Here is a 14,278-nt window from a genome sequence, read left to right on the forward strand (position 1 = left end):
TGATTTGGCAAGTAATAATGCATTTAGTTTTCTGATTTACTCTCAGTATCAGTAACACTAACTTTATTGGTGTACAGAATAGCTTACTTTTTATATTTTGAATACAAGTCTTAGAGTTTTAGTACATCTGGCTTACAAGTCAATCCCCAATCTGTATGATTTCAAGTATATTTGTTGATATCACTGAGACCACTGTATTATATTACCATTTTCTATTCCACATTTAGAAAAGTGTACACATACATTAGATATCAGTGTTACTTTTTATAGAGTGTATAATCATGTAAATGTTTCCAACAGAAGTTTAATTTGACAGTTTTTAAACTTGTGAGGTAATGCATTCGAAATTAGTAACAGATGTTCCATTTATATTATACATGTATTTTGCAATGACACTGTGTAAGAGAAAGTGTAGATTTGGTGTCTTTTTGTGATGTTATATTATTTTTTGTTTTTTATTTCTTTTTAACATAGTTATAATAATTGTGGACATATTGTAACAGTGTCTGCAGTGTTGCAGTTTATGGTGATGTTTAACACTGGGACATCATGCCACAGACATGTAGCATCATGTTCCACTCAGTCACATTATCCTGACACTAGGCTCACCAGTCCTAACACTAACCTCTTAATGCTGAGCACCAAGTGAGGCAGCTACTAGTACCATTTTTATAAATCTTTGATATGACTCAGCCAAGGTGTTTGAACCTGTGACCTCCCACATCCAAGACTGACACTGTATAACCACTTAGGCCACCAGAGTGGTATGTTATCTTGGTAAATTCCAGTTGCTGAAGCAGAAGAATAAAATAGAGTTCCAATTTCCAGCACATGAAGGGCAGACCAGTGACTGCAGAGGGTCTAGTGGTTTATAAAGTTTTAGTAGTATTTTGTTTACACCTGCTTCTGACCTTGTAATGGAGAGTATTATGCTATGACCATCTCTACAGTCCATCTGTTTGACAATCTGTTAATTAACTTTTCATTTTCTTCACATAATTTCAGTTCTACAGTACCTACCTTCTCAAGAATTTACAAGTTAGTTCTTCTAGAGACAAAAAGTCTGTAGATGTTAGGGTCAAAAAGTCAAAGGTCAAGGTTACTATAATTGAAAGAAAAAATTGCTTCAGCACCACAGACCTGGACCATTCATTGAGTATGACTTGTACACGAGATAAGGAAGAAGTCTGTAGATTTGGGAGTCAAAATCTAAAATGTCAATGTCACTGTGTTTGATAAAAGAAGAAATGTTTTTTTGCAAAAAAATGTGTTCTCAGCCATGTACCTTCACTAAAATTGTGGATGGTGTATGTAAGAAAGAAGCTTCTTGATTTTGGGATTAATATGTAAAAGACAAAGGTCACAGTGACTGAAAGAAGTGTTATGTACATTTAATTTGCATTGTTTGTTAGGGTTTGTTTTAGATTTGTTTTCATTCTATGCTGTGGGTAATGGAACATTGTATTTAGTAGCTGTCCTTGTTCATAATCAATGACAGTTTTGGTAAACAATTTTTTTTCTTCTCTCAGAGCGAGGATCAGTTTCTTAAGCTGAGTCAAGGACATTGTATTTTTTGTAGCCTGAGTACATGATGATTATCACATCTTTTATTGTGATTTTGGTGATGTACTTTCTAATTCTAACCAAGATCCTTCTAGAACAATATACTTTTGAACCTTATCTGGGGTCTCTTTTTACATATAGTTTAAAACATAAATCTTGTTTATTTGAAAAGTAACCATTCTTGATTTAAGATCTTAGCAGAATCAATTGTATTGTTGTTGTATACATAAATTAATTTTGGCTGGAATTTTATTTATTCATATTATTTAATTCTAGTGATTCTTCTTTGGAAATAGAAAATACTCTTCAAAAATAACATTCTTATGAACAGAGAGACTTGAATTTATACTGACATTTCAAATAAGAATTTAATTCTTGGATTGTATTATTGTTATTCAACAAAAAATGTTGGCACATCAGCATTATGCAGGCCACAGCAGGCACATCAGCACCTTCATCATTGGATTTAATTTGGATTTCTACTGAAGTTTATTCAGAACTTTAAATATTAGGACTTGTGCCTGTAATTCTAGGATTATTTGGGATTTAATTTGCAATACTATAAGTTCTTTTTTTTATCTATATTTTCACCTTGTATTCAAGCAAAATTATTTGTTGAATTTTACAGAGCTTGTTGCATCTCACATTTTCATATTAGTTATTTTAAGACTAAAGAGTCGTAATAGAAGAACATTTTGTTTTGCATAAAAACTTTGGTTCTGGATCAGTACTTTAACCAGAGTTTGTGGAAGGCTTGTACTTAAGGTATAATGGAAAAGACTTGTTGATTTGGGGTCAGAAGGTCAAAGGTGAAAGTCATTGTGGTTCAGAGGAAACTTGATTTTTATTATTTTTGTTCAAGAGTAAGTTCCATGACCAAACATTTGTAGATAGCTTGTGTTCAGAGTAATAGAAACTTATATACTCCGGGATCTAATGGGCAGAGATCAGAGTCATGGTAAGTCTGATTGGAAAATAGTGGTTTCTGTTCAGTAAGTTTAGTTTAAAACTGGATACCTTTATCAAAGGTCCAGGCCATTGAGACTAATTGGCAATAATCTTCAAAACTATTAATATATTAATGTGCCATTCAGGGTACTCTAATGTTCATCTTCTAATGTGCAAGGAAACAGATTTATAGAGAAAAAATGTATTTGCACAAATTGCTGAAATTTATGAAATACTAAGCTGAAACATTACTAGGAATTGGATTTTAAAATTAGTGCTTGTTTCTAATGAGATTTCTGAAAACTATCATCAGCTATGATTTCTACCAGCAGCTATGATTTCTACCTGTAGAATTTATGTACAATATTCAAAATCAAACTTGCACATGCCTTAGTAAGGGTACACCCATAATGTTAGGTCAAAACTTGCATATAATTAGAGGAATGGTGAGCAATTTTGTCAAATAAATATATCCCACTTTTCATGGATTCCATTATGGGGATAAGTTTTGAGTCAAGAAAGCGCATAACATCTCTAATGATGACTATAATTAGTACAAAGTTTCAGAGTATTCCCCTGAAAACTGCAATAGTTGCATTAACAAAATTCTGTCATATAATGCATCAAGAAAGGTAATAACACTATAAGCATCACAAAATGTTTTCAATATGCGCATTGTTAGATGATGACCTTAATATGTACCGTCTTTCACAGTGATCCATTACAAATTTGCAAGACAGGTTGCATTCACATGCATATCTTAAAATGATGATGATGATGACATGAACAGTTTTGTGGCAATCCATTTAAACTAAGACTGACTGAATTTATACGATCCTGTCATTCACTAAATCCAGCTGCAATAACTCTGCAAAAAGATGTGCAAGAGCACAGTGATTGGTCGAGATGTGTATCATCACATTAATCCATACTAAACTTAGAGCAGCTGCATTTACAAGAGTCAGTGTACACTCCATAATGCTGCAAGCCAAAAAGGGAAATAACTCATATAGTTTGGGAGAACAAAGTGATGTGTTGATATATGCATCTTCAGATGATGACTACAATGTTTACCAAGTTTAATGGCAATCCTTTGGAAACGGACTAGTTGCAGCCACAAGATTATGTTATACCGCACATTGCATTCAGCTGTTAGTCAAAAAGGCAATAACAATTTTAGAAACTGGGGCAGCAAACCGAGTTGTCAGTATGTTCGCCTTGGGATGATGACTGTAATATTTACCAGGTTTTATGGCAATCCAAGAAAAAATGGGGACTAGATACATGAGAGAGAGTGGGAGAGTTTGATTATAAATGTTTCTTTTGTGAGTTTTAGAAGTTGATTAGTTACATTGAAATTGGTTGGCAGTTGGTAAGATCTTCACATGAATTTGGTTTACAGTATGATCGGCTTCATATAATTTAATCTTTGATTTTATTTTCCAGTTTGAACTTGTCAGACTATAATTGATATTGGAATAAAAAGCAAAACTTACAATATGGAAAAATTATAAATGTAAAGAAATTTAAGTGATGCATTATTGATCTCTGCTAATTTGAGCAGCTTTATGTGTTTGAAGGAGAAAAAAACCCAACTTTGTTCTACATCTGAATATTTCTTTTCGTTAGTTGTGATTCAGACTAGCATTCCTACTATGAAATTTGTGTAGAAGTCTGAAGACTTTTTGGTTCTTTTAGTTGCAGTAGCCTGGTCATAAGGGGCTTTAGTTAACTTTTCTTCATCTTCAGCAGCAACAAAAACAGATACAGTGTAGCATAAGTATTACATTTGGCCAACAATAAAGACATGTATAGGACGACCCTTAATGCTAAATTTTTTGGTATAAAATGTTATTATAGTCTTCATTAGTATACAGGTCATGCTCGTCAATTTGATTTACATGCTTTCATTTATTACCATATGTAGTGAAGAAATAACATTTGATTTTTGCCACTGCTCATTTTTACACAATTGCTGAAGCCATTTGCTGTGACTTTCATGCAGCTCAAGTACGTGCATGCATGCACATCTCATTCACGGAGAAAATTATACATAAATAATCATTACTTGAAGACTTACAGGTATAATTTGCCCCAGATCATTCTTATTTTACAAGTATCCAATGTAAAAAATTACTTTCGATTTACACCAATTTTTATTTACATCATAACCTCAGGAACACATCTATGGCATAAATTGAGTGTCACCTTTACATTGTAAAAAGAAATTCATATTATTTACTGTGCTGTAATAATATATGATAAACATTTAAAAAAAAGTAAAAAACATTTAATGATTTTTGAGCACAAGGTATTGACTCCACAACATTTAACTACATCACAACCATCAGAGTAGGACATTTGAAGCTTGATGTCATGAAATTCAGCAACAGCAACAACATTTGGACAGGAATGTTAAGCGATATTGTTTGTTACAACAAAAGTATATTTGTTGATACCACATGAAGTTAGAGTGGAAACAAACGATGAAAATGTTCTGTATTGCGATGTAAAGTGGTGTACCCTCGCCAGTCCATTCAGGCATGAAGTGTGATATGAGATCCAGGAAAAGATATGGACCCATAAGAATTAAGTATAGAACAACCATTACAATTCCCAGCTTGGTTAAAGCTATTTCCTCCTTCAGACGTCTGTTTAGTATCAGTGCTGTGCTAGCACTATGTTTAATGAACAAATAGTTCCTAGAAATGACAGTTTGTCTTGTCCCATAGCACAATGGGAATAGCATAAAAAACAACAGTGGTGTGGGTAAGAAAACTGTAATCGATGTAATGTACCAGTAATAGATTGCTTTGTATTCTTGTATTTCATTTTGTGTTGATTTTTGTAACATCAGAAATGATCTTCCAAGTGTGAGGCTTCCAACCTCCTCAACCTCATACTCCCAGAATCGAGGTAATGCACTTACAAAGCCAATGAGGTAAACAAGGACTACCACAATCGCTGCTTGCGTGGAGGTGCACAGAGATTGAGACTTGTTGGAGGTCACTGTAATGGAGCGTTCTAAACTCATCAAAATGAGGAGCCAAACATTTGAGAACCAAAACCAGTCTCGTGCAATCAGCGCATATTTCTGTGTCCACACAAGATATTCATGATAACCCACATAGTGCACTAAGCACAAGACAATGGTTGATATTGCTTGAAATACACTTGCTGTGGACAAACCAAGAAGATATGTATCCATACTTGTTCGAAACTGCTTGGCAAAAACAATAAGATTCACCACATTTCCAACAACGCAAAATAAAAGAATCACAGGAAGTGCCACATAACAGACATAATTTGACACCTCCATCCAGTGCTCCGTTTTGTATGTTGCATTATGGGTAATCTGGTTTTGCTTGTAGCACATGTAATGTGGCGTTAAACAATCCCTTGGTGGGAGAAGAATCAAAAGTTCACTTTTTTTATCACTGTAACTTGCCATTTTTACTGCTTTTGCTTTCTTTACATCGTGGAATTTCTGTTTGCCATTCTAGGTATAAATAGTATCATTGACTTCCAGTCGGTGCATAAAGCATGTCCTTTCAAAAACATCTGAAAAAGAAATGAACAACTAGTGAATTCTTTGCGCAAGAAAATGGTGATTCTGTCATTAGCATCTGTAAAATCATTTATTTCTCAGTTTATAATCCTAAACATACAGTACATGTGCTTACATTGTTGTTACTTCTTATGCTTTGTCAGGAAATGTATTCCAACTTCACAAAACAGCTTAAAAATCTTTGATACATCTGAAATAGAATGATTTCATAATATAAGTTTTAGTTAAAGATGTGGACTGATACAAATTCTATATACACTGTACATGCCAATATGGATCTTAATTTTTCTGCAGAAAAAGTCTGTATACCAATTACACTTTTAATGCTTTTAATACCATATATACTTGCATATAAGTCAAATCAAACTACAAGCAACAGACCCATATCTGCTATTGCATAATGCACTGGCGGAGCTGGGTCTATGCCATTTGTTAGGTCTAATCAATAGAACAAGCATCATGGACCCTGATCTACCAGCACATTATGTGACAGCAGATCTGGATCTTTGTTGTTTGTATCCAAATTTGATTTATACAAGAGTATATATGCTGCTAATATGTCCTTAGCTTGACCATTGGATACCGCTAGTGTATCTTTGGAATTGACAGTGATGACTGAAGAATAGCATCATGTTGGCATCTAGAATCAATCTGATTCAGGATACCAAGTGCATCATGCTGGCATCTAGAATCAGTCTGAATCAGGATACCAAGTGCATCATGATGGCATCTAGAATCAGTCTGAATCAGTGTTGGAATCTAGAATGAGTCTGAATCAGGATACCAAGTGCATCATGTTGGAATCTAGAATCAGTCTGAATCAGGATACCAAGTGCATCATGTTGGAATCTAGAATCAGTCTGAATCAGGATACCAAGTACATCATGTTGGAATCTAGAATCAGTCTGAATCAGGATACCAAGTGCATCATGTTGGAATCTAGAATCAGCCTGAATCAGGATACCAAGTGCATCATGTTGGAATCTAGAATCAGTCTGAATCAGGATACCAAGTGCATCATGTTGGAATCTAGAATCAGTCTGAATCAGGATACCAAGTGCATCATGTTGGCATCTAGAATCAATCTGATTCAGGATATCAAGTGCATCATGTTGGCATCTAGAATCAGCCTGAATCAGGATACCACATGCATCATCTTGGCATCTAGAATCAATCTGAATCAGGAAACCAAGTGCATCATGTTGGCATCTAGAATCACTCTGAATCAGGAAACCAAGTGCATCATGTTGGCATCTAGAATCACTCTGAATCAGGAAACCAAGTGCATCATGTTGGCATCTAGAATCACTCTGAATCAGGAAACCAAGTGCATCATGTTGGAATCTAGAATCAGTCTGAATCAGGAAACCAAGTGCATTATGTTGGAATCTAGAATCAGTCTGAATCAGGAAACCAAGTGCATCATGTTGGAATCTAGAATCAGTCTGAATCAGGGTACCAAGTGCATCATGTTGGAATCTAGAATCAGTCTGAATCAGGGTACCAAGTGCATCATGTTGGAATCTAGAATCAGTCTGAATCAGGATATCAAGTGCATAATGCAGTTAGCTCTAAGCATCTTTCTTACATTATTCTTTTGTGGTTTTTTTTTTTTTTGTCTGTGTTGCTTGAGATGGATGCTTGTTAAAGTGTACAGTTACAGAATATTTTGGCCAAATTACAAGTACATGAAGTTGTAAAGTTGAAATTGTAAATGTTTAAGATAGGTTTAAGAAACTTGGTATGGGCCACATTTGTGTTGAGAGCTGCCGCATGTTCTATAAGTGTTACAAAGTGAGTAAGTCTACAACAATGCCACTTTCACTTTCAACTTGTGCATGTTTAACCATAGTGTGACCCAAGCTAATGAGCTAGGATTGCAAGACGTAATGGTTTCCTACTGTGTTTACATGAAAATTCAGACTGTAAATTAAAATAAGTGCTGGTAAAGACTTTGTTATGAATCAGGCTTTCATAATTGTGTATGCATTCTTTCCTTAAAGTCAGATTGATGAAAAATCGTTTTTCGTTGAGAAACATATCGTAATTTTCAGTCTAGATGTTAAATGGGAGGGAGCTAGCCATAACAAATTTTAATCAGTCATGCCTTGTCATATAATACTTTAGAATAATCACAGCTGTTTTTGTATGAACTGTTTCAAAGTTATATCTAACAGACAATGAGGTTGTTGTCATTATGTAAGGAAACCTACACAGCCTAATGCAGTTCCCAGACATGAAATTGAAATTGACACCTTTTTGGCATTTTGTTTTATTCTCAACTGTATGTGCTAGAAATGAAGCACAGGGATATCAGTGTATTCTGAGAGTATCATTTAATACACCCTTTTTTCGGCACATTTTAGTTCTTGGGATTCAAATACTGATGTAGGGAAATATTTTGAATTGTTCTTGCTCTTTTGCATGGCCCCAAAAGTCATAAAATTTCTATAGCACACAATTTAACTATGACTTCAAAAATGCAAACATCTAGATTTTTAATAAAAATATTGATCTTCAATAAAAAAAAAAAATCTGACTCAAGTTAGCATGAGCATTGCAGAACAGTTTACTTTTGTTTTGTTCTATATACAGTTGACCTTCACTATAAAGTGTCTTTGTATAACACTCCCTTGTATTAGGTAGCTGTGGTGATTCCATTATATTATTGTAACAGTAATATACATAATGTACCTCATTTATAATTAGACTTGACATATAACACAGTACACTTTTATGGCCTACTTAAGAAACATTATAAATATTGATCAATGTACATGTATTTATACAAATTCACTCTGACATTTGAAGATGGCAAGTACGATTTCTAATTTTTGAATCTTGATCAACAAGCCCAAGTTCAGATTCTATGTTCAAACATTTTTTTGTGATGATTGTATTTATTAGCATGTAGTTTCTGCCCATTGTTAAATAGCATAAACCCAGAACTGATCATTCAAAGGTGCCATCAGATCACTTTCTGTGCTACTTGTTCTGCTTGTTATTTGAAGAGAACACCATTATAGATCCTGATGAGACTAATGCACATTGTGCAATTACCAGCTTTTGGTCTAAACAGTTGCAAATGCATAAACAGATCCTGTATTGGGCTTGCTTCTTGCTTTGGAATAGTAAGGGATAAAAAAAAATGTTTCATAAAGTATAATAAATACTAATGACACAAAACAAAGAGAAAGGAAGAATAAATCAAAGTACACCCTGCAAAATTTGTTCCCTGTGCTACGTTTCACTGTTGGACTCTAGTCCAACATACCTATCTGACCTCACCCATGTGTACACACCAGCAAGATACTTACGCTCCTCTTCTGACAATCGTATACTCATTATTCCCACTATGAAAGCAAAGTCATATGGACAGCGTTCTTTTGCATACCAGGGCCCAGCAATGTGGAATAAATTGCCCACTGAACTTAGACGCAAAGATAGTTATCACATTCAAGAGGGCTCACAAAACTCACTTATTTCGACTGCAAGAACAAACTTAAAGACCTAATAATGTTTCCTACCTTAAATATTCTCAGCATGTATTTTAATGTTTTCTAATTTCATGGTGTTTGTTTTTGTAATCATATCATTATATGTTTTTTATCTTACAAGTGTTGTCTAATATTGTAAAGCGCTTAGAGCTTCTAAAGATTAGGTGCTATACAAAGTCCTCATTATTATTTTTATTATGTCAAATCACTCAAACTGTCATTGTCTGAGTCAGTGAACAAGTGGTTGATGAGCCTACAGTGTCATGGAGTCTGGTACTTGCATAATATCAGTAAGCTGCACATCGTTATCCTATATCATTGTCATTGTATACTATGTGATACACAGGGATCTCTCTAGTGTAGGTACTCCCTCTAGTGTTGGTACTCCCTCTAGTGTTGGTGTTTCCTCTAGTGTTGGTGCTCCCTCTAGTGTTGGTGCACCCTCTGGAATTAATAGTTTAGAAATTTGTTGTGCAGGGTATGAAAAGCTAACAGTTTAATATTAAAGTGTCTTCTCTTGACTACTAAGTTTAATTTGGACAGCCAGGTTGTCTTCCCCTGAGTAGCCTGGAATCTGATTTTGAGATGTATTGGACCCTGTCAATCGCTTACTTTGTGTTGTTGTTAAGAAAGAAAATGATACATACAAATTCATCAGAATTGAATAGAGCAGTTTAATAGGGCTTTTTAAAAACAGTTGCTTGAATCAATACTCAATTTTCTGCATAATGGACATAGACGGAAACATAGTTTTCCTTACAGTCCAGTGTCGGAAATAAAGTTTCATGACCTGCTTGATTTAGTCCAGAAACTACTGAAGTAAATAGAAGAGCTTTTAATAGTTACTGGTCTGCTCCAAACATGTCTGGTTTCAGGCTGCTTGTAGACAAGTGGCAGCTAGTTTCAGATGCTTGTATGTGATTTTACAAAAATTAGTCAACAAAACAGCGAATATACACATGGCACCAAGAGTGTTCACTTTTGCTATAGAACCCATCAGTATTGATGGTGATTGCCTTTTTAATTGTTCATTGCATGCATCAGTGATGACAAAAGTGATGGCCTTTTTAATTGTTCATTGGATGCATCAGTCCCTGTTAATCTTGAAACAAGTTTGCTGCTGCATAACATTGATCAGTCAATGCTAATGTGCTCTTTACTTTCTCAGCTTCTAGAGCTACATGCTCATAGTAGTGCCTATGTTAAAGACAATGTACTAACCACAGGGAAGTGATAACATAGTGAAATGTTTATGAAAGCATTGAAAATATGACATGCAAACATTCTTTAAGTTATTAATTGTGGTACTCTTATTAAAATCGTAAAAGTATATCATTGCCAAGGAAAGTAAGTGTAATGTACTAACAATAATAGACTTGGAATTTCAAAATTTACTTGCTGGTATCAGAGATAGTGCTTACTGAAGTAACCTGAAGTATATGGAGTACAGCTGCTGTTCAGATTTGGTGCTAGTTTTTATTCTTGTTGTTGTTAAATACCCCCTGCCTAGACTCAGTTTATTTGTATTTTCATTGAAATTATGCACAAAGTATTTGCCTACCCCCACCTGCACACCAGCAGTCTATACCCCCTACTGATTTTAAAAATGAAAAGCATCAAGGATATAAAAAAGCATAAAACTTAGTCATTTCATTCATCAATTTGTAATTTCTCAAATGATTATCACTATTGGGTTTCAGATACTGTCATATTTTTCATGTTTCAAACCAAACAGGAGTTTCTTTACTAACATGGGAGCCATGTATGCATGGATGAATCTATTCTTTACGACAACAGGAGTGATGTAGTTCATTGTCTTCATTAAGCTCCAAATTATTCTGTAAATTTATGTAACTTTGGGAGTTACATCCCTTTTTAAGCCCTTTACATAAAATTTAGATAGCTTTCCATGTTTATTTTGTTCAGTTAATTTTTTAGGGGTATTAAACAAGACCTTGTAAATATTGGATACAGATAACAGTTTTTACCTTATGTGTATTTGTAGTCCAATAAACCTCACCCCTTCAATAAAAATGGACTTTTCCGGGATCAAAAAAAAGGACAGTGAGCATGCAGGCTTTTTGTTTATATTGAAAATTTGAGTTAAGTTTGAAACATGAACAAGATGACAATGTTTATAGAGACCCACTGGTAACAATCGAGATAGAAATTATACATTAGTGAATGAAATGAACAAATTTTGTTCATTATTATGTCCTGAATATTTTTCGTTATTAAAAGTTCAAGAGACAGGTTTAGAATTTTGATATGGATGTGAATTATATATATATCTTTTCATCGGATTTAATACATGTTTAAAAAAAGCAAACAACTTTACAGATCACATGCAGAATAATAGAAGAACAATGGCAAATCTTTGTACGGTAGGGGTCAAATTGCCTGATAATTGCTCCCTAATTCTGGCTTTGTACTAACTAAAAGGGATTGGTACATACATGTATGTATATCAATGCTTTCAGCTTCAAAGCGGATTAAGATATACACTGCCTCACCCATGTGATCCCATCTATACTGTGATCAGTAAAAAATATATTCAGCATACACTTGTTAGGCAAAAAGCCTCTTTAGCAAAATACCTAAAGTGGTTCTGCCCTACCAAAACCAGTTATTAATTGTCTGTTTGTGACACACAACAATAATGTGATGCACACAGCAACCATTAAACATAATTTACATTTTAACATTGCTGGTGTTCCTTCAACAGTGATACCTTCGTGGTATGGTTTCAAATAAAGGTAAAATTATGATGCAGAGAACAATAATAAAGATCATTCAATCAAACAAATCATTTATCTGAGTTTTGGTAATGTGTCAATTTCAGTAGTACAATACTGTCAAGCATCAGAGAGAATCTTCCCTTGATATTGTTTGCAATGCTATAACACAATAAATACTATTGCACCCAATGTTGAACTGCCATTTTGTAAAGGGTACAGTTTTAACATCTAACTGGGGATTATTGAGTTCCATGCTTTAACAAAGTTTGGGAGTAGACTGTACATTCAGTTTCATGCGTGAAGACATTATTTTTGAAAAGAAAAGGTGAAATCATCCAAGTTTAAATTTTGATGAACTTAATGAAAAATAAATATGAGGAGTATAAAATTTTCTTGCAAATACCAACTCTTAAACCCCTGCACCATAAATGGTTGTGTTTGAAAGTTAGTGATTTAAGCTAGTTGCATGACATGTTCTGATATAGCTATACATGATTAAGCTGTACAGTATCAATTGGCACATATTGTCCATTGAAATGATCAAAGTGGAGGTCTGGATTTTATGAAATTAACAGAAGGACAATTATAATGGCAATTCCATAGCGCTATAATGACTTGGAAACATGAAGAGTAATATACAATTTAGGAAGGTATGGCAAAGGTGGAAGTGAGAGTGGTATGCCTCTGACGGGTCAGATGTCCCATAACTATGTGCATATAAACCAGAGAGTCTGAAACCACTGTATTTGCTGGACACATCCAGCAGAGTAAAGGATTTTATAGGAACATACCCAGAGGAACTGGACATTGATTATAAGAATCTCAAATATCGTTATATTAAATCATCATTCATTTGTTCAGTGATTGTTAAAAGCTTACTAATTCTATTTTACATATCATTTCTATGTTGGACAATCAACAGAGTTGTTGCCAGCTAAGCTTGATTGGTCATTATATTTTTGCACTTTTCTAAACACTCTGCAACTACAAGACATAAAAGACAAAAAGGTGTGAAAACTTTTCTCTTGAACTTATCCAAAACCCTATAACTGAACAATTGTCCTAGGGTACACTACATTAGTAACTTAATACCATGTGGTTTTTTAACTTCTTTTATGGTATCAGCACATCTACCTTTAGGAAAGGGGCCCCGAGTGGCCGAGTGGTCTAAAGCGCTCTTCGTTACAGATCACTGCCATCTCACCTCTGTCTGCGGCGGTTCAAGTCTAAGATTCAGCCAATGTGGGTATGTGAGAAAGCTTGCCAGTAGCTTCTCGTGGGTCGGTGGTTCTTTCCGGGGTTTTCTCTGGTTCTTCCTCCACCATTAATACTGACCGCCATGTATAGCCTATCATGTGCTGCAAAATGGCGTTAAACCCCACAACAACAACAACAACCTTTAGGAAAACAAGATATGTGAAGCCTGGGACTGAATTAATTTTAAAAAATGATACTAGTAATTACAACTTGTATTAGTCCCCCTCCATGATTTATTTGGGGACCTGATCCAATAAAACTTCACCATCTGACTTTACAGAAATGCTAATCATTCAGATGTTACAAATCTTCAAGGTAGTAAGTTAGCTTGTTATCAAATAATTTCTTCTTTTTTAAAAAAAACAGCAGAGTGGATTAAAATATTGTTGTCGAGTGAAATTCTGTTGTATAGTTTTCTGAAAGAATAAATGATCTTATAAGTTTTAGAGAAAGCTTGATCACTGATATATGTAAATTGTATATAACCAAATTAAGGTATGGTACATAGTTACAAAAACATAACATTATCACATCTATCTATGCACAGTAAAACACATAACATCATTACAGAGTAATTGCTTAATTTTATGGGGATGGTATTTTCTTTCCAGCCAGGATATATTTTTTCTTTTATCACAAGATAATTTTATTTTTCAGCTAATATGGTAGACAAAATTAGTTATTTTATTCTAAAAGTTAGAGCAAAA

At 34.3% G+C, this 14,278-nt stretch overlaps 2 protein-coding genes across 4 annotated transcripts in view; one reads left to right on the forward strand and one right to left on the reverse strand.

Moving 5' to 3' along the window:
- Window positions 1-14,278, forward strand: part of LOC149795509 (dynein axonemal assembly factor 9-like) — a 233,920-nt gene that overhangs the window by 60,065 nt on the left and 159,577 nt on the right. The gene's annotated exons all lie outside the window — the stretch shown is intronic.
- LOC149795510 (rhodopsin-like) overlaps window positions 2,821-14,278 on the reverse strand; it is a 31,891-nt gene continuing 20,433 nt past the window's right edge. For 2 of the 3 annotated variants that reach the window (XM_089965304.1, XM_089965306.1), the window contains exon 2: window positions 2,821-6,072. In XM_089965304.1, the coding sequence (XP_089821430.1) occupies window positions 4,895-5,962 (1,068 nt within the window). In that variant the 5' untranslated portion in view covers window positions 5,963-6,072 and the 3' untranslated portion in view covers window positions 2,821-4,894. Of the gene's footprint in view, window positions 6,073-6,194; window positions 6,270-14,278 lie in introns of all 3 variants that reach the window. The other variant, XM_089965305.1, reaches the window with a different exon arrangement.

Source organism: Sinohyriopsis cumingii, chromosome 7 (genome assembly GCF_028554795.1).
Source record: "Sinohyriopsis cumingii isolate HCF-2022 chromosome 7, ASM2855479v2, whole genome shotgun sequence".
Taxonomy (NCBI): domain Eukaryota; kingdom Metazoa; phylum Mollusca; class Bivalvia; order Unionida; family Unionidae; genus Sinohyriopsis; species Sinohyriopsis cumingii.